At 49.4% G+C, this 26,409-nt stretch overlaps 4 protein-coding genes and 2 gene segments (V, D, J or C); 3 read left to right on the forward strand and 3 right to left on the reverse strand.

Moving 5' to 3' along the window:
* Window positions 1-26,409, forward strand: part of LOC125684493 (M1-specific T cell receptor alpha chain-like) — a 46,644-nt gene that overhangs the window by 15,412 nt on the left and 4,823 nt on the right. The gene's annotated exons all lie outside the window — the stretch shown is intronic.
* LOC125684524 (feather keratin Cos1-2-like) lies at window positions 4,968-5,375 on the reverse strand. The gene has a single exon (XM_048926713.1). It carries the CDS (start codon window positions 5,373-5,375, stop codon window positions 5,070-5,072), a length of 306 nt encoding a protein of 101 aa, XP_048782670.1. The 3' UTR covers window positions 4,968-5,069.
* On the forward strand, window positions 9,078-9,697 carry LOC125684398 (T cell receptor alpha variable 4-like). The segment is given in 2 exon segments: window positions 9,078-9,108; window positions 9,270-9,697. Coding segments are annotated over 2 exon segments (459 nt in total).
* LOC125684399 (uncharacterized) lies at window positions 10,355-12,835 on the reverse strand. Its single transcript, XM_048926526.1, has 4 exons — window positions 12,740-12,835; window positions 12,479-12,645; window positions 11,229-11,301; window positions 10,355-10,917 (listed from the first exon to the last, which is right to left on the reverse strand). The coding sequence occupies exons 1-4, from the start codon at window positions 12,833-12,835 to the stop codon at window positions 10,591-10,593; spliced, it is 663 nt and encodes a 220-aa protein (XP_048782483.1). The 3' UTR covers window positions 10,355-10,590.
* Window positions 18,212-19,841, forward strand: LOC125684504 (T cell receptor alpha variable 4-like). The segment is given in 2 exon segments: window positions 18,212-18,263; window positions 18,440-19,841. Coding segments are annotated over 2 exon segments (480 nt in total).
* LOC125684400 (feather beta keratin-like) lies at window positions 19,840-20,900 on the reverse strand. The gene is made up of 3 exons (XM_048926527.1): window positions 20,893-20,900; window positions 20,481-20,547; window positions 19,840-20,166 (listed from the first exon to the last, which is right to left on the reverse strand). The coding sequence occupies exons 1-3, from the start codon at window positions 20,898-20,900 to the stop codon at window positions 19,840-19,842; spliced, it is 402 nt and encodes a 133-aa protein (XP_048782484.1).

A 26,409-nucleotide genomic window follows, 5' to 3' on the forward strand; every position in this document is an offset into this window, starting at 1 on the left:
TACTGTGGGAGACGGAGTGAAGGGCAATCTAGGTAGACTATGTCAACAATGACAGGATGAGGGAAAATGGTTTTAAACTGTAAAAGCGTATATTTAGGCTAGATATCAGGAAGAAATTCTTTACAGTGAGGGGTAGTGAGACACTGTCACAAGTTGGCCAAGTGAGGTTGTAAATGCTCCTGTCATGGAATCACCCAAGGGCAGGCTGAATCGGACTTGGAGCAACCTGGTATAGAGGGAAGTGTCCTTGCCTATCAGAGGAGGGGTTGGAACTAGATGATCTTAAAGGTCCCTTCCAATTCAAATCATTCTATGATTTGATGGTTCTATGACATGTCTAAGCAGAGATTCAGCAAGGCAAGGTCTAACTGGCATTGTTTATGGAGTAAGTAGGGATGACTTACTCTGCTTCAAAAGACAGTGCCTGAAAGATGAGATCTCTGCAGTGTGTGCTGGTCTGCAATATCTAGAGCAGTGATCTATGCACAGATGGAGGGGGGGGAGAAATAAACAGGGAAGGGCACACGAAAGGATGCAGCAAATATTTAATGAGTCTGAAGAAGGAAATCAAATCACCCCAAGAGTGGACACTGAGTGTGGGGAGTGGCAGGAACAGACAAGAATCATTCCTATGGCAGCATTGCCACAGGGCCCAGATTTACCCTCCAAGAATTATAGAGAGGCAAGCAGGTAGCTCACAGCTGGTTTTGAATGTACTAAAAGAGGTCTCTGAGGGGAAAAGACAGCAGTGATATTAGACAGGAAAAGATAGGGAAAGACAGTATTGATAGACGTTCTCCATGTTGGCAGAGAAGTCAGTCTGGCCTCTTACTTTCTTGTTCTGTCCAGTGCCGTGTTCAGCGTTCATGGCTGCCTTTGTCTGGGGCAGTGTCCAGCACCTTTGGCTGGGGGGGCACTTCTGCCACATTACCGGAAATGCAGGAGGGGTCAAAGCCCCCCGAGGTGACGGGCACACCCTCAGAGCTGAGGATGCTGCCAACAGCAGCGGAGGTGGAGGATCCCATAACACCTTGTTCTGCAGGAAGGAGCTGAGGATGGGTCCGGGCAGGGTCACCACCACGGGAGAGGGCTGGATGATGATGGTGGAGTTCTGGCACTGCCTGACACAGGGCTCATTGCAGCTGCTGGCCAGGAGGTGGGGACACAGGGCCTGCATGGCACACACTGGGTTTAGCAGGACATGTCTTGGGACTGGAGGTCTACCCAGGTGAAGGAGCATCTCGCATGAGGAGCAAACTGCAATCATGCCATGAGGGAGCTAAGGTATATACACCTCTGGGAGATGGATACTTAAGGGTTTTTGGTTTCATCCTGCCAGAGCCTAGAAATAACCAGCAGGATCTATGCAGCTACTGTCCAGACTCTAGCTCATAAAGTTTCTCAGTTCAGGTGCAGATTGCCTCCGTGACAAATCTTCTCAACACTTCACTCTCCCATGAAAAGCAGTCCCAAGATTTGGCATGGGACAGAACTGAGAGCAGCTGAGTCCTCCATTTGGAGGAGGAGGTCAGTAAGAAGGGGCTTTACACTCACCTGGTTCCCATGGAGAAGGCCGTAAGAGTAGTAGATGAGAAGGCAATTAGATGCACTGCCTTTTGTAGTGGACTCAAGCTGATCCATGTCCAGAGGCATCATATCCAGCAGTGATTATTTTCTGACAAGTTCATCTTGAATGCAAAACATTCCAGACTGTACGTTGGTTTCCTGTGCATTGCAATTTCATTGCCCACATTATGCTACGTTTGATCCTCATTGAAGGCATCTTTTCAGTGGCAAGAAAGGAGACTCCTAAGATTGAGCTGCTGCACAGCTCCTGAGTGTGACCTCATCCCACCTCACAGTGCTCTCAGGAAAATCCTGCTGCCCTCTTTTGCCTCTTCCTATTCTGCCCCAGACATGAGAACGTAGGGACAGAAGTTGTGCAGGATCTGTTACAGATTCCAGAAGAAAAGCATGACAGTAAATTGTGAAATAAAGTGGTGGTTTTAGTAAGACATAATAGGAAGAGGTCTAGAGTCAGCAAATAAATCCCAACTCCCTTCTGGTGCTGGGAACCCCATCTTTGTTCTGCATCAGACAGAACCAGTGGATTTACCCAAGTCACACTGTGCAGAACATTTCCATAGAGAGCTCCATCTTCTCCTTCAATGATGGAACTCTGTTTCTGTCATTATACCCTCAGGCACACGGAGCACAGCTGGGCATGGTGCACTCCAGCTGATTCCATTATTGCAGTTCCTCAGGGATAAGGGAAGGGCTGCTCAATTCCTAAATGCATTGCCCCACAGATTGTCTAGCCATGGATGCTGGGAAGAACACATCAGATGCATTCCTTTCACTCCTTCCTACAGTGTTTCAGAGGAAATATCTTCAGATGCCATTGTTAAATATGCAAAGGACAACACAATGATTCACAGCAGCCAGCCTGGTTGTGCAGAAGGTAAATCACATACAAGATTGAAAAACTGAGGACAGTGAACGTTGTATGCTTAGATTTTGGTGAGACTGCTTTGGCTGCCTGTTGTATAGTCCCCACACAACCACATGAGTGAGTTGTGGCAAGGGTTAATGCATAGTTATGTAGGTGGAAAACTGGATGATCTGCTGTGCTCTAACGGTTGTGGCTGCAATTCAGAGTACAGCTAGGGACTGGAATCTATTACAGGGTCTCTCACAGATCAGTGCTGTACCAGTGGTCTTTAATTTTCCATACTTGCTCTTCATGACTGGACAAAGGGCACTATGAGCATGTGTGTGGAGGGCCCCTGAATGGGAAGAGTTGTCAGAACATCATGAAACAGGATGAGAGAAAAGGGGAGCCAATCAAGCAGCATACAGAGACAAACAGACACTCAAGGATAGCATAGAAATGATGGAAAGAAATAAATTCTCACATTCACCCAAGCTGATGAGGAATCTAGAAACCACAGGTCTGTTTCCAGGAAGATGAACCTGGCCTTTGCAAGAGATGCAGCTGTGAATCAGGACATGTACAGGGATTGGTGTGAGACAGACTTATAATATATCATGTTGGGGTATACAGAGAAAGACATGAACATATGAGGAGTGATAGAGGGGCATGCAGCAGGGGCCCCTCAGATCTGGTTGAGCCATGTGACTGATCATCACAGTCTGTTGTGTCCTTTCAATTACTCTTTTCTTAACTCTGCACCATCTCACTCTGTCCTGTGCACACCGGATGGAGAAATTACCAGTTACTGGGGAGAGTGGCATGAGTGGTTTTGGTGCCAAACTGGGGAGTCAGAAGGGGGCTAAAGATGTCCCTGCTGTGTGCTGTGTGCTGCTACAAGAGCAGGGGCCCATGATTGTCTAATGGAACAGGGGTGGTTCTTGAGCCACAACCCAACATGGCAAGGGCAAGTTTTTATCCCCATAACCACCCAGCTGTACTGGCAAGGGTGAGGGAAATGTGGCATTTAGTACATGCAGCTGAAGCCAATTGACTGCTCACAGGCTGTGTGTGGGCTGATGAGGGTGGGGATGGATTGGCTGAATCCTCCCTAAAAGAGATTTTACGGTGTGAATGTCTCTGTGATCCGGACTCAGCTTTGGATCCAGCTGAACACTGTCAGGGAATCTATAACCATGCCATTCAAAGCCTGATGCTCCACACTCACAGCCCCCCATCCCGGCGCTGCTTCCGGCCCTTCTCGGGCTCCTCGAGCGGCGACAGCAGCACCACGGGCAGCAGCAGCTGCGGGACCCGGGGCAGCATGAGTCCTGTGTTTGGGCTGGTTCATGACCTGTGTGCCTGGGAGAAGTACAGAGATCCTGTAGAGTGCAGAAAGGTTGCAGCACTTTGAAGGCCTTGCGGTTCCTGAGCCTGAGGAGCAGAGTTCCGTGCTTGGGGAAGACATGACACCACTGAGAAGCCAAGAGTGTTCGGGCATGAGTCACTATCCTGGGCCTTGCTGCACCCATGGGAGTGTTGAGCTGAGAGGGACTGGGGGCTCCAGTACAACAGGCAATACGATAGGCAATACTACCAGACTTCTGTAGCTGGTAGTAATACCGCCCTGTGGAAGCCCTCGACCATAGACAACTTGGCAAAAGTATGGCAAGGCCAGGAGCTCTGCTGAAGGCTGCTAGAATTACACAGGAAAGCTGTACCCTCAGTGATAGGGTGAGTGGAAGGCATGGGAAAATGGAATAGAGACAGAGGTACAACTTCAAGAAAGCTATGCCTTCCCAGTTCTTGATGGCCTTTGGAAACAACTTTCTCTGAGTCTCCTTCCCTAATACTGCTCCTCCCAAAGCCAGAATTTCCCCAGCGTGTGTGAAACTTCTGTGTTCGCAGAGACTCTCCAATGCAGAGGATCTTCTCTTGAGGATGTCATTTGTCAAGGTTTCCATTCACTTGGCATGCTCAAGGGTCAATACCTGTGTAAGGAGAAACACTGCAAGACAGGGACTGATGGTCACTGGTGGAGGAGGAACATCTAGGAATGTCTTCCTCTCCTTCAATAAAATGTGCTTGGAAGATGAATGCCAGCACTGTACAATGACCTCCAATAACCAGAGGAGTGGCAGAATCTCCCTAGCTTGTTCTCACCAAAGACATCCCTTTCTTCCTTGCCATCTCTACAGAGATGGGGGAAAAAAAAAAAAAAAAACCACCAGCAGAGAAGGAAAAGCTAAATGATGCAGAAAGTGTTTAATAAGTCTGAGGAGAAATTAAGTCATTGCAAGAAGAGCAGTAGCTGTAGACAAGAATCAGTTCCCCTTTCTTATGGCAGCATGGCCACAGAGAACTGTATTTCAGCACAGAGTTTAAGAGACATGAGAATTTCACTCAGGGTTCATTTTGTGGATACTAACAGACATGTCTAAAGGGAAAAGACAGTAATGAAATTGGATAGAAAGAGTGAGTGAAAGACAGTATGAGTAGACATTCTCCATGTTGTCAGAGACTCCAGGCTTGCCAGTACATGTCTGTCTTCCAGGGCAAAACCAGCATCACAACATTTGTTCTTTGGTCCATGCTTAGCATTCCTGGGGGTCCTTGCCTGGGACATCATCCAGCACCTTTAGCAGGGGGTGCATCGTCTGCCACAGCTGCGGTTGGAAATGCAGGAGAGGTCAAAGCCCCCCGAGGTGATGGGCACGCCCTCAGAGCTGAGGATGCTGCCAACAGCAGCGGAGGTGGAGGAGCCCACGGCGGTGTTCTGCGGGAAGGAGCTGAGGATGGGTCCGGGCAGGGTCACCACCACGGGAGAGGGCTGGATGACGATGGTGGAGGGCTGGCACTGCCTGACACAGGGCTCATTGCAGCTGCTGGCCAGAGGGGTCGGGCCGCAGGGCCGGCATGGCTGGCACTGGTCACAGCAGGACATGTCTCAGGGATGGAGGTGCACCTATTTGGAAGCAGAACATGGGGATGCATGAGGAGCAGCCTAGCATCACACTATGAGGGAATCAATGCACATGCAGTGCTGGGAACTGAAGACAGTTCAGGGATGTCCAAGGGATTCTTGGTCTCATCCTGACAGAGCCCAATGAAAGCCACTGGGACCTATCCAAGTACTGCCCAGACCCTAGTCCACAAGACATCTGATTACAGCAGGCTATGACATTCTCCCCACTTCTCCATCATGACAAGCAGAAACAGGCAATGGAACAGAGCCAATAGCAGCTGAGAGTTCTGCCAAGATCAGAACTCTGTTTGGAGAAGGAAGAGAACAGAACAAGAAGGGGCTTCACACTCACCTGGTTCCCAAGAAGATGGAGGAAGGAGAAGTGGATGAGAGAGCAAGGAGCTGGACAGGCTTTTATAGTGGACCCAAGCTGTCCCATTTCCAGAAGCAGCCCTAGAAGCAGTGATTATTTTGTGACAAGAACCTCTTGACTGCAAAACATCCCAGCTATTGGTATGGGCTGTGTGTTGGCTTCCTGTGTTGCTGCTACTTGTCACATCCTGATATGTCACTCCCATTGCTCATGGAAGGCATCTGTTGAGTGGCAAGAAGAAAGACCCAAGCATTTCCAAGCAGCACACATCAGTGTGGGCAGAACATTCAATTCACGTGCTGGAAGAATCGAGCAAAGGCAAAAGATGTCAGCGTGATTAGTAGGGCAGTGGTGTGAAACAACCAGAGCCTGTGTGCTGGATTTATGCAGTTGCCTGTGGGTACAGAGGTTTGCATGATTCCACATGTATGCATCAGCAGATGAGTGTTTGTGTGACTTGTGTGTCCCACATAGCAACACCTGTCCCGGTCACATCAGAGGCACTTCAGGATACCAAAAGATTCTGTTAATCTCTGTCTTCTTGCTAACAGAGCTAATGGAGAAGAGAGGAGCTGGAAGGCACCTGCAAATATCATCAGGTTCAATTGTCTGACCCCAGTAGTGCTAACCACAAGGAAAGGCATGATAATGAAAGCATTATGAAAATGTGTCAACACTGACAGGCGTGGGCCTTCATCCACCTCTCCATGAAGCCTGATCCAGTGTTTGACCACTTTCACATCAATCTATTCTTTTTCTAGTGATGCAAGCTGCAACAAGCTGGCCAATGCTCCTTGCTGGATACACTGGACTCTGCTTAGGTAACAGGAAGAATCTGTGCCTTTGTACCAACCAGATAACGGTGATATGCTGAACATCTTGTATTGAGTAGGTGAGGGAAATTCTGCTTTGAATCAGCTCATTTTTTGTAAGCAAGTATTGTGTGAGTGAGGCCAAGAGCTAACTGAGCATTGTTGGATATGGGGTTCATGCAGTGAACACAGGGAGGAAGTGTAATGACTTCATCCAGAGGCTTGTGCAACCATCACCACAAAAAGATTGAACTTGTGGGAGAAGGCTGAATCCCATGTCAATAATTTTATGTGGAAGTATGCAATATCTCTATACTGTATGGGAAAGCATTTGTGTATGTGTAACATAAGTAATGAATATAAGCTGAGAATCTTTTTTGAAACTTATGCATGATAGGTGGAGCTCATCCCCCATGCATCCAGCACCAAAAATAAAGAATTTCTGCTTTCTAACACTCCCATTTGAGTCTTAGAGTGTTTCATGATCGACAGATTTACAGAATCACTACTATCTGGCCTGAACATCTGGTGAAGTTTTGTGCCATTCCTGCACATGTCTGGTCATCAGTTAGTAGGCTGAAAAGACCAGCACCTTCCTCTCTGCTTTCCTTCCTAATAAGAAGTGAGCAATGGGGCTGCCTCAAAGCTTTGTGTTCACCAAACTGGACAACCCAAATGTTCTCATGCTCTCCTCGTAGGATATGCCTTCTAGCCCCATCAGCTCTGCTGTCCTCCTCTGGCTGCTTTAAAAACATTTAAAAACTTATGTTTTGGAGCCCAGAACTAGGAAATGCATTCCATTTGAGGACACAACAAGACTATGATGAATAATTGATGTTTTTTGAACTGAAGACTATGGAGTGTTTAGTATGCCTGCAAATTCACTTGGACCACTTTGCTGCCAGGGCACAATGTTGGTTCTTCTTGAGTCTGATGTCAGCCAGCACACCCTGATCCCTGCAGGATGTCTGTGCTTCTCAGGTGCTCACATACACTTCAAGGGTGTCCCCAGTCTAAGACTAGAGCCTCAACAGCACAAAGCAAGGAAGGCACAGCAGGTGGAGTCGACAGCAAACAGGCCATTCAGAGAGGCAGTCAGGATGGTTGAGGCTGGAAGATGGTGATATCCTGGAAGAAGAACAGCACTCTTGCTTCAGTCACACACATGGAGCTTCAGTAGAGGCACAGCCCTCTGGACACTGGGGAGAATGTATTAGATCCATTGAAGGGGCTCATCAGAAGAGGCTGAACTCAGGCTTTGTGACTGGAGGAAGGAGAAAAGTTGTGTGAGACTTAAAGGAGACACCTCCCTTTGGTAGTGGATTCTCCAATTTGCTGAAGTCTCAGCTGTTTGATTTCCTTGGCAAGGAATGGCAACTCCAGTGCTGCAGAAGGACTCCAAAAGTTTGTCTGCATATCAGTGCACAATCCCTCGCAACTCTTCCATGCATTTCTGCTTCCAGACAGCAGTGACTTTAGCCACCCCAATAAATGCAGGATGGGCAGTATGGCTGGACAGGAGGAATTCTGGAGATTTCTGAATTTGAAAAAAGGGGCAGTCGAAGTGTGAGCAAACCAGAGACATTGCTGCTCAAGCAGAGATACAGTCAGAAGCACCACAGGGCAGCCTGAGATGAAAACTTGCCAGGAAGAACTGTAAGAAAAGCATCCTTAAATCTATTATGGCAGCAAAAAGAAAGCTAAGGAAATTGTATGTCCTCTGGACCATGAGATGCCAGAAATAGTGAGAAGTGAATATATATATGAATATATAATGAATGCATGGTTTTCATCCATTTTCATGATAGCTCTTTTAGACAGATCTACAGGGCCCCTGAGCTTCTTTCACAGAATACATGGTAGTGAAGAAGCACTCCCTATACAGGAAGAAAACCTACCAGAGAACTTAATCCAGTTGGACATACTTGTGCCCTTGAAATGATCTGGGTTGCATCCAAGGTGATTGATCTGGTGATGCTGTTGTGATGCAGCTCTCTGTCATCCCTCAGAGGTCATGACAGTTCAGGGGTGGTTGTCGTAGCTAGGAAAAGCAACATGCATCAAAAACATTTAGCAGGACTGAGAAAGGGAACTCACAGAATCACAGAATTGTAGGGGTTGGAAGGGACCTCCAGAGATCATTGAGTCCAAGCCCCTGCCAAAGCAGGTTCCCTACAGCAGGTCGCACAGGTCGGCATCCAGGCAGGTCTGGAACATCTCCAGAGAAGGAGACTCCACCACCTCCCTGGGCAGCCTGTTCCTGTTCACCTCACTGTAAAGAAGTTCTTGCGCACATTTGTGTGGAACTTCCTATGCTGCAGTTTCAGGGAACTACTGACCAACTGTACTCCATTAATACCTTCCTCAACGGTGTATTCTGGAGCAGGTAAATTAAGATGCCACTACGTGACATCCTACAGACAGCGAGGTGGTTTGGAGCAGCCCGGGGCGGAGCTGGCGGCGGGGAGGAGGCAGCGCGGGCGGGGGGGCGGCGGGATGCGGCAGTGCCGGGCCGCGGGGCTCCTGGGTGCGCGGGGCTGCCGCCGGTGGGGCTGCGGGGGGAAGGGGCCGTGCTCGCCTCTGTCTGTTCGGCTTCTTTCCGACCTCGTGCACCTCTCTGCTCCTTCATGAAATTTCTGGGGGAGAAAATGGATTTTCTGAGTTTGCTGCTTCTTTTCTTCTCGGCAGTGGCTGTGAGCAGAGCCCAGGTGCAACAGGAGCCGTTGGCAGAGACCACCGAGGGGGCTGCAGTCAACATCACCTGCTCACACCCCAACATACAAATCGGGTATTCCATCTACTGGTACCGTCAGCTCCCGGGCCGAGGACCCGCATTCCTCGTCAGCGCTGTCAAAGGCTCCAAGGAGGTGCCGGACCCGGAGGGGCAGCTGTGGGTGTCGGCAGACCGCCGCTCCAGCGTTCTGCGTCTCGCCCGGCCCCGGCTCGGGGACGCGGCGCTGTATTACTGCGCCGTGGACCCACAGGAAGCGAAGCCGGGGCTGCGTCCGGGCGCGAACCGCTTGGGGCGGGGCGGGGGCACAGTGCCGTCCGGGCCCGCAGGGGGCGCTGCCTGCATGGCCGCCAAACTCCATCCTGACCGGGGTGCGCCGCCCTGAGCTCTCGAGCAAAGCGACCGTAGCAGCCAGTCGCTGCCACCAGTGTCAGTCAGACACAGCTGTTTTTGAGGTAGGTAGGCTGGCATAAGTGACAACACAAGCTGTGTTTTACATCCACACAGTCCTATTCCATCTCCTACTCTCTTGTCCTTCCCCAGGGCAGTACATATGAGAGCAGGAGGAGCCTTGTTCCTCAGAGGCTGCAGGATGCTATGTTCATATGGCCCTCCGCACAGTTTTACCTGTGAGTGCTGCAGAGGCTGTGTTCTCTTTGGGGGCAGTTGTAGGCATAAACACTCTTCTTCAACTGCAAGTGCAAAGCTAAAGAGAGCAGTCTCTACAGTGTGTTAGTACCTCTCATTCTCCTGGGAATGGAGAAGGACCTCCATAAACATTCATCCTATACACTCAAGGAGCAAAGTCTTTCTCTTTGTACCTCTGGAGGCTGTGCACGTCAGAAGAAATATCAAAGACTTAAATTAAGATGCAGAAATCTTTAATGAATGTTTAAATAGGAAAATGAGATCACTCAGAGCAGAGGCTCCACAGTACAGGATTCCCATGATCCCATGTTTGATTTCATGCAGGGCACATGGCTTATTTTCTATCAGAGTATGGACTGGTTCTGAGGAATCTCACATCCTAGAGGTTAACAGGAAAAAAAAAAAAAAAATCAGAGAAGATGTGGAGACAGATAAGTAGGAATGAGGAATGACAGCTGAGACATGAGGCAGGCTGTCAGAAAGCCCAGGATTGCCTCTTCCTGCCAGCTGAGGATGAGGATAGAGTAGCTGAGGATGGTCAGGTAATCTGAATGCAGGGGCTTGAAGACGTCTTGTTGATCCAGAACCACGTTCCTGTTTTCTGGAACAATTTATCCGGGACCAGCGGCTTCAGCAGGGCGGGCACCTTCTGCCACAGGAGCGGCTGCCCAAGCCGGACAAGTCAAAGCCCCCCGAGGTGATGGGCACGCCCTCAGAGCTGAGGATGCGGCCAACAGCAGCGGAGGTGGAGGAGCCCACAACAGTGTTCTGCGGGAAGGAGCTGAGGATGGGTCCGGGCAGGGTCACCACCACGGGAGAGGGCTCAATGGCAATGGTGGAGTTCTGGCACTGCCTGACACAGGGCTCATTGCAGCTGCTGGCCAGAGGGGTTGGGCCGCAAGGCCGGCATGGCACACACTGGGTGTAGCAGGACATGACTTGGGACTGGAGGTGCACCTGGGAGAGAGGGATAAAAGGAAGTAGAGCATGAGGATATGTGAGAGGCAGCCTGGATACCCAAGACAACTACTAAGGCTGGAGGAGAAAGCTGAGAAAGGAGGTCACGTTCCTTCAGTATGCCAGGACCCTACAGTGAGCTCTCTGACCCAGAGAGACTTTCTGAGTGCATCAATTTAAACCCGTGTAAGCTGTGGCCCAAGCAAAGTTTGTACAGACATCATCTCCACTGTGGTCTCCCATAGCATGGCACCCACTATCTGATAACATTTCTATTCAGTTAAGAGGATAACAGAGGGCTTCAGACTTACCTGGTTCCCAACCAAAAGAAGGCAAGAGAAGTGGATGGAAGAGATGGGAACTGGGCCGCCTTTTATATTGGTCCTTCATCACTGCAGGTCCACAGGCACGGTTGATACAAGCCTTAATTTTCTGACTATCTAACCTTGAACGCAAGCTGTCCCTTCTCATTACATGGGCTGGTTTTTGGTTTCCGGCAGTTCTACCTTTCCATTTCCAAATTAATGATGTGACCATTCTCTAATGAAGGTTTCTTTGAAGTTCTGTGATTAAAGGCTCAAAAATTCATAGGGCAGAATTGCAGTGATGAGACTGAAGCCTCAGCTCAAGTGATGATCAGATCTGGAGGAGGCAAGTGAAGTCAGCGCAGCTCAGTGCAGAGGGGCTGTCATGGTTTTACCACTTTTCTTGACAGTATTCCACATCATAATATCGTGTAGTGTATTGAAGTTAGAGAGCTAATTCTCTTCTTCTATGGATTGCTGATAGTTTTGTTAGCTGTCTCAGAAGAGAAGAACGGACTACAGTTCCCAGAAGAGTTCTCTGTTCCATTTCCATTTTTCTGGTCAGAAGATAAATCTACCTGGGACAAAGACTATTTCTTTTCTGCTGTATCAAAGATGGGTGCAAAAAATCAAAAGTAGGTCAGAGAAGACTCATTTTAGGTCTAACTAAAAGAGATCCTTGAGAAAAAGGGATTGTTAACAGAATTGAGATAAAATTGTATAAAAGAGTGTAATGGTAGACACTGGACACATTGTCAGAGAAGCCAGGGCAGACACTTCCTCTCAACTGCAACCGTCCAACCCATTGCTTCTCTACTGAGTTCACCATCTATCAAATCCACATCTCTCCATCTCTCCAGAGGATGAAAGTCCCCCTTCATGTCCTCGCCTTATCCTTGCCCTGTCAACAAAGATTGCCTTTCTTCCAGTCTACATGAGACCAGCAGAAAAAGGATCGTGTAGAGGCAAAGGTTGGAATGCAGACAACTGTAAGGACTCTGAAGAGAGAAATATTCTCATCTGGAGAGCAAGCTGTCAGTACACGCAGTAACCAGCAGCTGACAGAAATTTGTGCCCATCCTCTATTGCAGGTATCCTGCTGATAACCTGTCTGCCTCCCCCACAGAGAGAGAGCAGCCAGCAGAACCCCAGGAAGGCTTTTGGGGTCTTCAGGTGTACAAGGAAAGAAGAAAGGGAAGAGAGAAGAGGGATTAGAAGACAGAGAAATTGGGCTTTAGTCATGTTTTCAGAGAGACCTAGCTGCCCTGTTTTTAGAAGAGAGCACTGGACACTCAGCCTTCCTGACATCAATGGCCACGTTCTTAGTCCTCAGTTCAGCAACACCTTCTGGGTCCCCAGGGGAGCTGGTCTGGAATCTCATCACTGGCTTCAGTGAGTGGGGAATCATCTGCTGCAGCAGCATCTGTAAATGTAGGAGGGTTTTCAGCACCTGGAGCTGATGAGAAACTGTAACAGCTGCAGATGCTGCCAATGGCAGCAGAGGTGGAGGATCTCACAGTATGGCTCTTCAGGAATGAGCTGTCAATGGGGGCAAACAAGACCATCACAGGAGGGGTCGCAGTGATGACGTTGGTCTTCTGACACTGTGTCATTGCAGCTTTTGACCAGCAGGGTCAGGCCACAAGGCTGGTACGGCAGGCACAGGATCAGGGCTTAAGCTGTATGTGGGAGAGACGCTGAGGAGAAAGCAGATCACAGAGACATATGAGGAGCAGACCACCACCCTCCCATGAGCACACCAATGTAGCATTTTTTTGGCTAATGGAATCAGAGAATTTTCCCTAGATCAGGCTGAACAGGAAAGCATCCAGGTAGGTTTTGAATATCTCCAGAAAAGGAGATTCCAAAATCTCTCTGGGCTGCTTGTTCCAGTGCTCTGCTCACTCATGCTCAAAGTGAAGAAGTTATCTTCCATGTTTGGATGGAGCTTCCCGTGTACTAGTTTGTGCTTTTTCCCACCTGTTCTGTCACTGGGCACCTCTGAAAAGGATCTAGCTGCATCCTCTTGACACCTGCCATTTCCATATTTATAAGCATTATTAAGATCTCCTCTTTGTCTTCTCCAGGCTAAACAGTCCCAAGACTCTCAGCCTTTGGTCAAAAGGAAGATACTTATGGCCATATAAAATTGCAGAAATAGACAAAATGCAGTCTTTGCTTCATCCATAGATGATCTAAAAGGAAAAGCCAAATGCAATGAGGCTCCTGTCTCTCTCTTATTGGAAAATCTGTCTGAGACAAGCCCCACATAGATTCTGACACAGTCCCCCTCCTACCCTCTCCCTCCCATAAGAATCAGCACCAGAACCCAGCACATACGGTGTCTGCATAATCAAAAATAATGCGGGAGAAGGGTTTCAGACCCACGTGGTTACCAAGAAGAAATAGGTGAGAGATGTTGATTGTAGGGTGAAGGAATCCAAGGAATTATGGTGACCCTGCAATGCCCCAAGTGCAGGCATAGCCTTCATGGAAGTGACAATTTTCTAAGGTGCTTGTGAAGAATGGAAAACAGTCCATGACATGAGCTGTGTGGCTGCTTCCCTTAATGCTGTTTGTTCATTTCCTTGCTTATGCCACAACCATTCCCTCCTGCAGGCTTCTTCGGAGTGCTGAAATTGAGAGGCCATAGCTCTTCTGGGCCAGGAATGAGTCAATGATGGCAGAGGACTCAAAGTGCTGAGATGGATCCATCTCAGGCAAGTGATGCTGGCCTGGGGCTACCTTGCATGCAGATCTGTCAAGTCTTCCTCTTTTTCTCCATTCCAAGCATCTCCAGTGGTCTTCTGTGTTTAGATGCCATGGCAGGTGGGCTGGACTGCTCACCAATTTCACCTGTTTCAATTCTCTTCCTCATTCCGTCAAACTGTGTGACCTCCTTGGGCTCCTCTCGCTGGGCCATCCCTGCACGTCTTCAAACTGTGCTGGCAGCTCATCTGGAGCCTTGTCCTGCTCAGAGCACTGCAGCCTTGCCCTACCACAAAAGTCCCCCCAGTGTCTTCTCAGTCAGCTCCGCATGGCCTGACGTTCTGCTTCTCCAGCCATGTGTGTGCACGAGCATGACTGATGAGTGCACACACATACCTGAAGTGTGTGTGAGCTTTTGTTTCTGTGTTTTGTGTTTCTACGCACTGTTTGAATGTGCTTGTGTAAGAGCATTGATCTAAGAATACCTGTATGCAGGCACAGGTGCGTTTGTGTGTTTGCACACATGGCATGTACAAGCGCACACGTACACAGAATTGGACTAACTATGTGCACAGGTTCAGCTGGTCCCGAAGCCCACAGAGTCCCATCTGTGTACTGGTGTCAGGTACTGGTGCAACCTGGGCATCTAAAGTTTGAAAAAGTGCAGGGAAGGCTGATGTGTTTGTGTGTAGCTGATCAGAGCCTGCAGCCTAGATCTAGTCTTTCCCTGGTGCCCCCAGCATTTCCAACACTCATTTGCTTCTATAAGGCCATCCCATCTTCTGGCTCAGGTGGAAAGAAGTTTCTATGGGAATCTGTTGGCTTCTTTGGGATTAAGTAGTCCTATTTTCAGAGGACTGTTTGTCAGAGGATGCAGCAACTGGGAGAGAAGGGAACACCTAGAGAGACCAGTAGGAGCGATGTAGTGACACTGGGGACAATGGCTTCAATGAAACAGCAGTGATCATGCTGTCATTGCTAGAGTCATAGCAAAGGAGAGCAGGACATTGGTGACCAAATTGATATTTATGATTTAATCAGACCACACCAGTTGACACATGGTCGTGTTTTTGTTTTCTCTTCCACATGTCTCCTAATCTTGATGGGAATGGCCTCACCTTTGTCACCGTGGGAAGCAAAAGGCACCTGAGGACCCCAGTGTATGTCCTCCTTAGCAAGTTCATCTTCTTGAGATCTGGTAAAGCATTGTTCCCAAAACTGGAGAATTTCTGTGTCATCAGGAAAAGCACTTGTATTTGCAGGTGAAAGGCAGTCATCTGAGGATCACTGACTGTCTAATCTTCTCAGTGTTGCCCTTTGATTCACATACACAATTACAGCAGCAATATCACTGTGCACTTCCCCTGTGGTGCTGGGACCCTGACCTTTGGGAGAGGAATTTCATGGTTCCTGTCCTTACTGACCAAAGTGCTCTGCTTTCATGGTAGTTTCTGACACTCACCAAAAGGAATTCTGCACTTGTGCTTCCATTTCACCACTTTTTAAGAGATTTCTTTAAAAAGATACAAAAGACTGTGTTGGAATTGAGGCAGGACTCAAAAGGATTGTGGTTTAGCTTCCATTAAGGCTACATGTCTTTGTCTGTTCTACCTCAGCATGTGCTATGATTCCATGATTCCCTGCATTTCACAGATGATGAGATGATTTGTGGATGCTGTGTTTCTTTCAACAAAAAAGGGAGCCAGGATTGGCCTGGCTGAAGGTGTGACTGAAGGCTTCTAGGTAGAAAACAACAGGAAAGGCAAGACACAGGGAACATGTGGATTCTCTCCTCTTGGGAACAACTGGCTGCTGATGACACTGCGCTGATGAATGTTGTGGTTGGGACACCCCCGCCTGCATCCAAATCCAGCCCTGCCATCATCCCCAAATAAAACCTCACCTGACACCTCCCAGCAGCAGCCCTTCTGCACTGTTGAGGCTTGGCTGAAGTGCAGGAGATCTGACTGCAGGTGCACAAAGCCTGGGGAATGCAGGGGAATTTCAGTATCAGTTTACATCTCCCCACAGGGAGAAACACACACTTGCCATGCTTTGAAAATCTTTCCCTCAAAAACATGCCTAGACCAAATGCTTTGGCAGTTGCCAGATTCAACTGTTCCTTTGCATACATTACATCTTCGTGTTTCTCTTATCCTAAGACAACCACTGTTATGTCCAGTTAGCTTTTGCCATTGCTGTTGGATTAAGAAGAAACCACCCTTCTTCCACAGAAGCAGGGAAGGACACAATAAAGGGTGCTGCAAACGTTTAATGGGTCTGAAGAAGGAAATAAAATCACTCCCAGAGTAGACACTGAGTGTGGGGAGCAGCAGGAGCAGACAAGAATTATTCCTACAGCAGTGTTGCCACAGGGCCCTCATTTCAGGGAGGCAAGCAGGTCACTTGAGGCTGGTGTTGAGGGGTACAACAGAGATCTCTGAGGAGAAAAGACAACAATAATATTCTCTAAGAAGCTCCGCTTGAATGCAAAACAGTGCAGATATAGACAGCACATTGTTTTCCTGTGCTGTTCAATTTCATTTTCAGGCTTTATGCTTTATTTAGTCCTTGCACCCTAAGAGTAGCTGGAAGAGGGACTCAAGCATTTCTGGTCAGTACAAATCCATTTGGGCAAACGGCACTGGAAGAGTCCAAGAAAGGGAAATATCAGCTTGGGTCACTCCTTAGTAGCTCTTTGAGGCCCTTCTTGCAGGCCCAGCTCCTGGTCATGACTTCATCTCTCACACTGCTCTCAGGAAAATTCTGCTGGACTCTTTTTCCTCCTCCTGTTCTGTCCCAGGGATGAGAGAATGGGACCAGAAGTTGGGTGGCATTCTTTCCAGATCCCCAAAGAAAGGCACAGCAGTAAACTGTGAAAATAAGTGCTGTATTTAGTAAAACACAATAGGGAGAGGTCTAGAGACAGCAAATAAATCCCAACTCCCTTCTGGTGCTGGGAACCCCACCTTTGTTCTGCATCGGACAGAACCAGTGGATTTACCCAAGTCACACTGTGCAGACCCTTTCCATAGAAGCTCCATCTTCTTTTCACATGAGAGAACTCTGTTTCTGACATTATTCCGTCCAGCACACGGAGCACAGCTGGGCATGGTGCACTCCAGCTGATTCCATTACCGCAGTTCCTCAGGGATAAGGGAAGGGCTTCTCAATTCCTAAATCAAGGCCCAACAGTGCAGACTTGTCAAGCCAAGGATGCAGAGATCGACATATCAGTTGTGTTCCATTCACTCCTTCCTACAGTGTTTCAGAGGAAATGTCTTCAGATGCCATTGTCAAAGACACAAGGAACAACACAGTAATAGGTGGCAGGCAGCCTGGTTATACAGCAGGCAAATCACATACAAGATTGAAAAACTAAGGGCAGGGAATGTTATGTGCTTAGATTATGATGAGATCATTTTGACAGCCTGTCCTATAGTCTCCTCACCACTAAATCGGTGAATTATGGCAAGGGTAAGTGTGCAATAACATAGGTGGAAAACTAGACGATCTGCTGTGCTCTAACCGTTGTGGCTGCAAGTCAGAGCACAGCTGGGAACAGGAATCAATAAACGAGTCTCTCACGGATCAGTGCTGAAACAGTACTGTTTGATTTGCCATTAATCTTCAACAAGACTGGACGAAGTGCATTATAAGCATTTATATATACTTCAAAAAGGAGTGTAAAAGTGTCAAAGCCTGATGCTCCACACTCACAGCCGCCCGCCCCGGTGCCGCTGCCGGCCTTTCTCGGGCTCCTCGAGCGGCGACAGCAGCACCTCGGGCGGCAGCAGCTGCGGGACCCGGGACTCGGGGAGCTCTCGGGGTGCCGCGTTCCGGGCAGCAGCACACGACCCGTTGCCGCTGCCGGGCTTTGGATCTGCGGCAGCGCCGGGCACAGCGTGAGGAGCAGGATTCGGCCGCGTCGTTCTCCCTGACCGTTCCCGTCCCGTCTGCTCTCGCCAGCCCTCCTCTCTACGGATGCTTCAGGAGGGCAGCTTGTTTCCCCTGTGCCAGAGGAGGTTTCCCACCGTTGCCCAGATCTCCGCCTACACCGCAGAGTCCGGGCTACGCTGCAGTACACGCAAAGCCCAAACCCCCCTACCCGCGCAAAGGCGCCCAGCACTGGCAGCCCGCAGCAAGCCCGACTGACGCCGGCGCAGGGCGCAGCCCCGGGGCGGAGCTGGCGGCGGCGGCGGTGGCGGGGAGGAGGCGGCGCGGGTGGAGCAGAGCCGAGGCTGGCGGGGGCAGCGCGGCGCGGGCGGCGGAGCGGCGGGATGCGGCAGTGCCGGGCCACGGGGCTGGCGGGGCTGGCCGCGGTGCTGCTGGGTGCGCGGGGCTGCCGCCGGCGGGGCCGGACTGCGGGGCTGCGGGGGGACGGGGCCGCGAACGCCTCTGTACGATTGGCATCTTTCTGACCTCGTGCACCTCTCTCTCCTCCTGCATGAAATTTCTGCGGAAGAAAATGGATTTTCTGATTTTGCTGCTGCTTCTCTTCTCGGCAGTGGCTGTGAGCAGAGCCCAGGTGCAACAGGAGCCGGCGGCAGAGACCAGCGAGGGCACCGGCATCAACATCACCTGCTCACACCCCAGTATACAGTCCAGCGAGGTCATCTACTGGTACCGTCAGCTCCCGGGCCGAGGACCTGCATTCCTCGTCAGCGCTGTCAAAGGCTCCAAGCAGGTTCTGGATCCGGAGGGGCAGCTGTGGGTGTCGGTAGACCGCCGCTCCAGCGCCCTGTGTCTCGCCCGGCCCCGGCTGGGGGACGCGGCGCTGTATTACTGCGCCGTGGACCCACAGGAAGCGAAGCCGGGGCTGCGGCCGGGCACGAACCGCTTGGGGCGGGGCGGGGGCACAGTGCCGTCCGGGCCCGCAGGGGGCGCTGCCTGCATGGCCGCCAAACTCCATCCTGACCGGGGTGCGCCGCCCTGAGTTCTCGACAGAAACGAGCGCTGCGCCCGCAGCCGTGATTCGCTGAGGCCAATGTGAGTCAGACACACCTATGTCTTAGGTGACAAAAATGGCATAAATGACGATACAAGCTCTGTTGTACACCACGGAGAACTCTTCACATTTATAGTATGTCTGCTATCCTCTCTTGCTTCCCCAGTGCCAATCTGATGAGAACAGGAGGAGCCCTGTTCCTAAGAGCCAGCAAGGTGACTTACACCCATGGCCTCCCACACTATTGTGTCTTTTTCCATAAGCTGAGCAGAGGTTGTGTTCTCCCTTTAAAATACTTCTGGGCTTAGCTTTGGGCAGAAACGTTGCAAGGAACAGGCCGATAGTACCCTGTTCTGCCATAGACACAGAGATCTGCTGCAAGGGACAGTGCCCAAGAGAGCAGCCTCTGCAGAGTGTCACAACCTCCCATTCTTCTGGCAGTGGTGAAGGGTCTCTACATACACTCACCTCCTACCTACCAAGAGCAAAGCAATGATCCCTGGGCAGTTGAGGAGGCCATACATGGTGGAATGAAGAATCAAAAGCTCAAATGAGATGCAGAAATCTTTAATGAATGTTTACAGAGAAAAATGAAGTCTTACTGAGCAGAGGCTCCACAGTGCAAGATTAATCCAACCCCAACTCTGAGGTCATGCAAGGCCTGTGCCTGCCTTTCTGGAAGGGAACAGGATGGTTCTGAGGAGCCTCATAGCCCATAAAAGATAAAGGGAGGGGGAAAAGGAAGAGAAGAAAAGAAAATGGAGATAAAGGGTTCGGTAGAGGACAATCAAAATAGACATGAGCCATGTCTTCAGAAACCATGGAATTGCCTCTTACTTTCAGCATTTCCTTGAGTACCCGAGTAGGGTCAGGAATTCTGAAAGCAGGGGCTTGAAGATTCCTTCTTGATCCAGCATCGTGTTCGTGGCTCATGGACGAATCTCTCAGGGACCAGTGGCTTCAGCAGGGCGGGCACCTTCTGCCACAGGAGCGGCTGCCCAAGCCGGACAAGTCAAAGCCCCCCGAGGTGATGGGCACGCCCTCAGAGCTGAGGATGCGGCCAACAGCAGCGGAGGTGGAGGAGCCCACGGCGGTGTTCTGCGGGAAGGAGCTGAGGATGGGTCCGGGCAGGGTCACCACCACGGGAGAGGGCTCAATGACGATGGTGGAGTCCTGGCACTGCCTGACACAGGGCTCATTGCAGCTGCTGGCCAGAGGGGTCGGGCCGCAGGGCCGGCATGGCACACACTGGGTGTAGCAGGACATGACTTGGGACTGGAGGTGCACCTGGGAAAGACAGAAAGACAGATGAAGAAGAGAGAATGGATACGTTGAGGGACAGCCTGAGTAGCCTCTCACAAAGGAGACGAGGCAACAACTAAGGTTAGAGGAGAAGGCTGAGAAATGAGGTCCCATCCCTTCAGCATGCCAGGACCCTACAGTGAGTTGTCTCAGAGAGCCTGTCTTTGAGTGCATGGATCTAAAGCCGTGTAAGCTGTGTCCCAAGCACTCTCTGTGCAGACATGGTCTCCCAAAGCATGGAGATCCACTATCTGATTATATTTCTAATCAGTTAAAAGGAGAGAGAGCTTCACACTTACCTGATTCCCAACCAGAAGAAGGCAAGAGAAGCTGATGGCACAGATGGGAACTGGGCTGCCTTTTATACTGGTCGTTCATCGCTGCAGGTTCACAGGCACGATTGATACAGGCCATAATTTTCTGACTAGCCATCCTTCAATGCAAGCTGTCCTTTCTCATTATGTGGGGTGGTTTTTGGTTTCTGCAGTGCTACCAGTTCATTTCCAGATTTATGGTATGACCATTCTCTAATAAAGGACTCTTTGAAGTGCTGTGATTAAAGGCTCAAAGATTCATAGGGCACAATTGCCATGGTGAGGCCAGTGCCTCAGCTCTAGTGTTGATCAGGTCTGGAGGAGGCAAGGGAAGTCAGCCTGATTCAGTGCAGTGGGGCGGTCATGGTTTACAATTTCTGTTATCGGCGTTCCATACCATATCATCGTGTTGTGCACTGGGAGTGAAAGTGTTAATTCTGGAGTACCATGGATTGCTGATAGTTCCGTTACGTGTCTCAGAAGAGAAGAATGAACTGCAGTTCCCAGAAGACTTGACTGTTCCATTTCCATTTTTATGATCAGAAGAGAAATCTCCTGGGTATGGACCATTTCTTTTTTGCTGCATCAAAGAGAATAGCAAAATGTCAACAGTCGGTCAGTTCAGACTCTTTGTAGGTGTAACTAAAGGAGATCTTTCAGAAAAAGGGATAGTAAACAGAATTGATGCTAAAAGTATGTAAAAGAGTATAGTGGCAGACACTGGACGTGTTGTCAGAGAAGCCAGGGCAGACACTTCCTCTCAACTGCAACCATCCAACCCACTGCTTCTCCACAGAGTTCACCATCTATCAAATCCACATCTCTCCGTCTCTCCAGAGGATGAAAGTCCCCCTTCATGTCCTCACCTTATCCCCTCACAGCAAAGATTGCCTTTCTTCCTTGGCTATATGAGACAACCACAAAAATGAAACGTGGAGGCAAAGGTGTGGATACAAACAACTGTAAGGACTCTGAAGAGAGAAATGTTTTCACTTTGAGATTACCCTATCAGTGCAGGCAGTTACCAGGAGCTGACAAAAATTTGTGCCCATCGCCAATTGAAAAGAATCCACAAAAAACCTATCTGGATGTGCCCTGCAGAGGGAGAGCAGCCAACAAACCCAAGGAAGGCTTTTGAGGTCTTCAGATCTACATGTAGAAGAAAAGGAAGAGAGAAGACAGAGTAGAAGATGGGGAAATTTGGCTTTAGTTTTGTTTCCAGTGAGCCCTAGCTGCCCTGTTTTTAGAAGAGAGCACTGGACACTCAGCCTTCCTGACATCCATGGCCAGGATCTCAGTCCTCAGTTCAGCATACTTTCTGGGTTCAGAGGGGACATGACCTGGGCTCTCATCAGTGGCTTTAGCACAGTGGGAAACCATCTGCTGCAGTAGCATCTGACAAAGCAGGAGAGTTCACTGTACCCAGAACCGATGGGGACTCCATCACTGCTGAGGATGCTGCCAACGGCAGCAGAGGTGGAGGATCTCAGAGCAGCGTTCTGCAGGAAGGAGCTATGGAAGGAGGCAGACAGGACTGTCTGTGATACAGAAGGGGGCACAGGTATGACAGTGGAGTTCTGGAACTGTGTCGTTGCAGCTTTTGACCAAAGGGGTCAGGCCAGAAGGCACGCACTGGACATGTGCTGGCATGGCACGCACTACTTACAGCAGGACGTGGGTCAGTGCTGAAGTTGAACCTGGGAGAGACACTGATGAGAAAGCAGAGCACAGGGACATAGGAGGAGCAATTCATGCAACTCCCAGGAGCACACCAATGATCCATTTAGTTGGCTGGTGGAATCACAGAGTCACTTAACTGTAGCAATTGGAAGGGACATCTGGACATCATCCAGTCCAACTGCCATGCTAAAGCACATTCCCTAGATGAGGTCAAACTGGAAAGCATCCAGGTGAGTTTTCAGTATGTGCTGAGAAGGAGATGCCAAATTCTCTTTGGGCAGCTGGTTCCAGTGCTCTGCTCTTTCACACTCAAAGTAAAGAAGTTCTTTGCCATGTTCAGATGGAGATTCCTGTGTACGAGTTGGTGCCTTTTCCCACACTGGGCACCACTGAAAAGATCTTGGTCCCATCCTCTCATGAGAAACGTGCTCAAGATCAAAAATTTCCCATCAGGCAAAGATCTCTGTGAAGGGCATTTTATTCAGTACTGCAATAGTGGGCGAACACCCCCTACTCACAAGGCAGAAATTGTGCACCAGTCAGTGAAATCCATTGCAATATATACCCTCCGACGCAGGTAAAGCCTCCCTGGCTCTTACTGACTGAGCGTCTCAGGCTCACAGTCTTCCCATGCTTTTGCTACATACACTTCCATAGCTATGTTACACTTCCATAGCTACCATTATGCTTCCATACTGTGTCTGTTACCAACCCATCATCTTTGGATATGTTCTGGGCTTTTTATAGTGATAGGAGGGCAATATTTTTACTCATTCTGTCTCTCCTGTACCCTAGTGCCTGTGCCACAGACAAGGCTGCTGTCTCTCTCTCAGTGGAAAATGCACCTCAACCAAGCTCCATTCAGGCATGATCAGAAAAGGACATGGAAGAAGGGCTTCAGACTCGTGTGGTTACCGAGAGGAAATAAGTGAGAGATGTTGATTAGAGGGTGAAGGAATCGAGCTGCCTTTAATGGAGACCCTGCACTGCCCCAGGCCCAGGCATAGCCTACATGGAAGTGACAATTTTCTGTAGAGCTTGTGATGAATGGAAAACAGTCACTGACATGAGCTGTGTGGCTGCTTCCCTTCATGCTCTTGTTCATTTTCTGGCTTGTGCCACAACCATTCCGTCATGCAGGCTTCTTCTGAGTGCTGGGATTGAGAGGCTCCAGGACTTCTGAGCCAGGAATGAGTGAGTTGTGGCAGAGGACTCAGCTCAAGTGCTGAGATGGATCCATCTCAGGCAAGTGATGCTGGCCTGGGGCTTCCCTGCATGCAGATCTGCCATGTCTTCCTCTTTCTCCATCCCAACTCGCTCCAGTGGTCTGGATGTGTTCAGATTCCAAGGCACATGGGCTGGACTGCTGGGTTTCAATTCTCTTCCTCATCCCACTGCCTTGTGGTGAAACTGCATGACCTGCTTGGGGTCCCGTTCACTGGGCTGTCCCTGCACATCTGCAAACCGTGCTGGCAGCTCATCTGGAGCCTTGTCCTGCTCAGAGCACTGCAGCCTTGCTCTTCCAGAAAAGTCCTCAATGTCTCCTCAGTCAGCTCCCCGTGGTTTCAGCCCCTGCCTCTGCAGCCACGTGTGTGCATGAGCATGAGTGATGAGTGCGCAGATGTGCCTGAAGTGTGCGTGAGCTTTTATTTCTGTTCATGTCTGTGCTTTGCGAGTGCATTTATGTAGCCTTTGTTTTCAGTGAGCTGTTAGTCAGAAGATGCAACAACTGAGAGAGAAGGGAATAGATGGAGAGACCAGGAGGAGGGATGTGATGACACTGCGCCTGAGGGTAATGTCTTCAACAACACAGAAGTGATCCCAGAAACCTTAGAGCAATGGCAAAGGACAGCAGGACATTGGTGACCAAATTGATTCTTCTGGGCTTACACTGATCTTCCAAGGTGCACACGGTCCTGTTTGTCATTATCTTTTTCATACCTCCCCCAGTCTTGATGGGAATGGCCTCTCCTTTGCCACTGGGAAGTGAAAGGCACCTGAGGATCACATTCTATGTTTTCCTTAGCAAGTTCATCTTCATGAAGATCTGGAATAGAATTGTTCCCTAAACTGGAGAATTTCTGTGTCATCAGGAGAAGTATTACTGTTACCAGGTGAAAGGCACAGCCATCTGGGAATCTCTGTATGTCTAGTCTTCTCAGTGCTGCTCTTCAATTTATGTACACAGTAGATTGAGTAACACCAGGAATATCGTTGTCCATTTCTCCCTGTGCTGCTGGGTCTGCTCGGCACCTGGGCTTTGGGACAGGAACTTGTTGTTTCTGATCCTCATTTCCAAAATGCTCTGCTTTTCATCATAGGCTCTGACATTGGCATCATCTTCCCAGTTTTCCCTGCTCCCTCTACTTTCACTCAGCAGAAGGCATTCTCCACTTGTGTTTCCATCACGTCATGGTTCCTGTTTTTTAGGAGATTTCTTGCAATAGACACAAAACAGTGTGTTGGAATTGAGACAGGACACAAGAGGCTTGTGGTGAATTCCTCAAGCCTGTGTGGAGAAAGGTGACGGAGTCACTGACCTTTCTCTGTCTGTCTGTTCCACCTCAGGCTACGCTAGGATTCCCCGCATTCCACAGATGACAAGATGATCTGTGGACACTGTGATCTTTTTAATGAAAAAAAGGACCAGGAGTGGCGAAGCTGAAGGTGTAACTGCAGGTCTCTAGGTGGAAAACAGAAAAAAAAATGCAAGGTACAGGGAACTTGTGGATTCTGTCCTCTTGGGAACAACTGGGCCAAGGAAGACACTGTGCTGAAGAGTGCCATGACTGGGATAACCCTACCTACAACACCATCCAAATCCAGCCCTGCCATCATCCCCAAATAAAGCCTCACCTGACACCTCCCAGCAGCAGCCCTTCTGCACTGTTGAGGCTTGGCTGAAGTGCAGGAGATCTGACTGCAGGTGCACAAAGCCTGGGGAATGCAGGGGAATTTCAGTATCAGTTTACATCTCCCCACAGGGAGAAATACACACTTGCCATGCTTTGAAAATCTTTCCCTCAAAAACATGCCTAGACCAAATGCTTTGGCAGTTGCCAGATTCAACTGTTCCTTTGCATACATTACATCTTCGTGTTTCTCTTACCCAGGTACAACCACTGCTATGTCCAGTTAGCTTTTGCCACTGCTGTTGGATTTAGAAGAAGCCACCCTTCTTCCACAGAAGCAGGGAAGGACACAATAAAGGGTGCTGCAAATATTTGATGAGTCTGAAGAAGGAAATAAAATCACTCCCAGAGTAGACACTGAGTGTGGGGAGCAGCAGGAGCAGACAAGAATCATTCCTACAGCAGTGTTGCCACAGGACCCTCATTTCAGGGAGCCAAGAACTGTATGGAAGGCAAGCAGGTCACTTGAGGCTGGTTTTGAAGGGCACTAATAGAGATCTCTGAGGGGAAAAGACAACTATAATATTTTCTGAGGAAATCCAATCGAATGCAAAACATTCCTGATACAGGCAGCACATCTATTTCCCGTGCTGTTCAGTTTCATTTCCAGCTTTATGCTGTGTTCAGTCCTTGCTGAAGGCAACCTATGAATGATTGATAGAGAGACTCAAGCGTTTACAGGCCATACACCTCTGCTCTTGTGCTGGAAGAGTACAACAAAGGCAAATGGCATCATGCAGAATCACTCCTTAAGGGGCTCCTTAGGGCCCTTCTGGCAAGAAGTGGCCCAGCTCTTGGATATGATCTTAGCCCACCTCACACTGCTCTCAAGAAAATTCGGCTGGCCTCTCTTGCCCCAGGGATGAGAGCATGGGAGCAGAAGTTGTTCAGGATCCTTTCCAGATCCCCAAAGAAAGGCAGAACAACAAAGTGTGAAATTAAGTGTTGGATTTATTAAGATTCAATGGGAAGAGGTCTAGTGCCAGAAAATACATTACAGCTTCATTCTGGTGCTGGGAACCCCATCTTTGTTCTGCATCAGACACAACCAGTAGATTTACCCAAATCACACTGTGCAGAACATTTCCATAGAGAGCTCCATCTTCTCCATCTATGAAGGAACTCTGTTTCTGACATTATACCCTCTGGCACACAGAGCACAGCTGGGTATGGTGCACTCCAGCTGATTCCATTACTGAAGTTCCTCAGGGATAAGGGAAGAGCTTCTCCTTTGCTAAATGCAATGCCCAACAGAGACTTGTCAAGCCAAGGACTCAGGGAGCAACACATCAGTTGTATTCCATTCACAGCAATCACAGCCA

This window comes from Lagopus muta, chromosome 25 (assembly GCF_023343835.1).
Source record: "Lagopus muta isolate bLagMut1 chromosome 25, bLagMut1 primary, whole genome shotgun sequence".
In the NCBI taxonomy this organism is placed as follows: Eukaryota; Metazoa; Chordata; class Aves; order Galliformes; family Phasianidae; genus Lagopus; species Lagopus muta.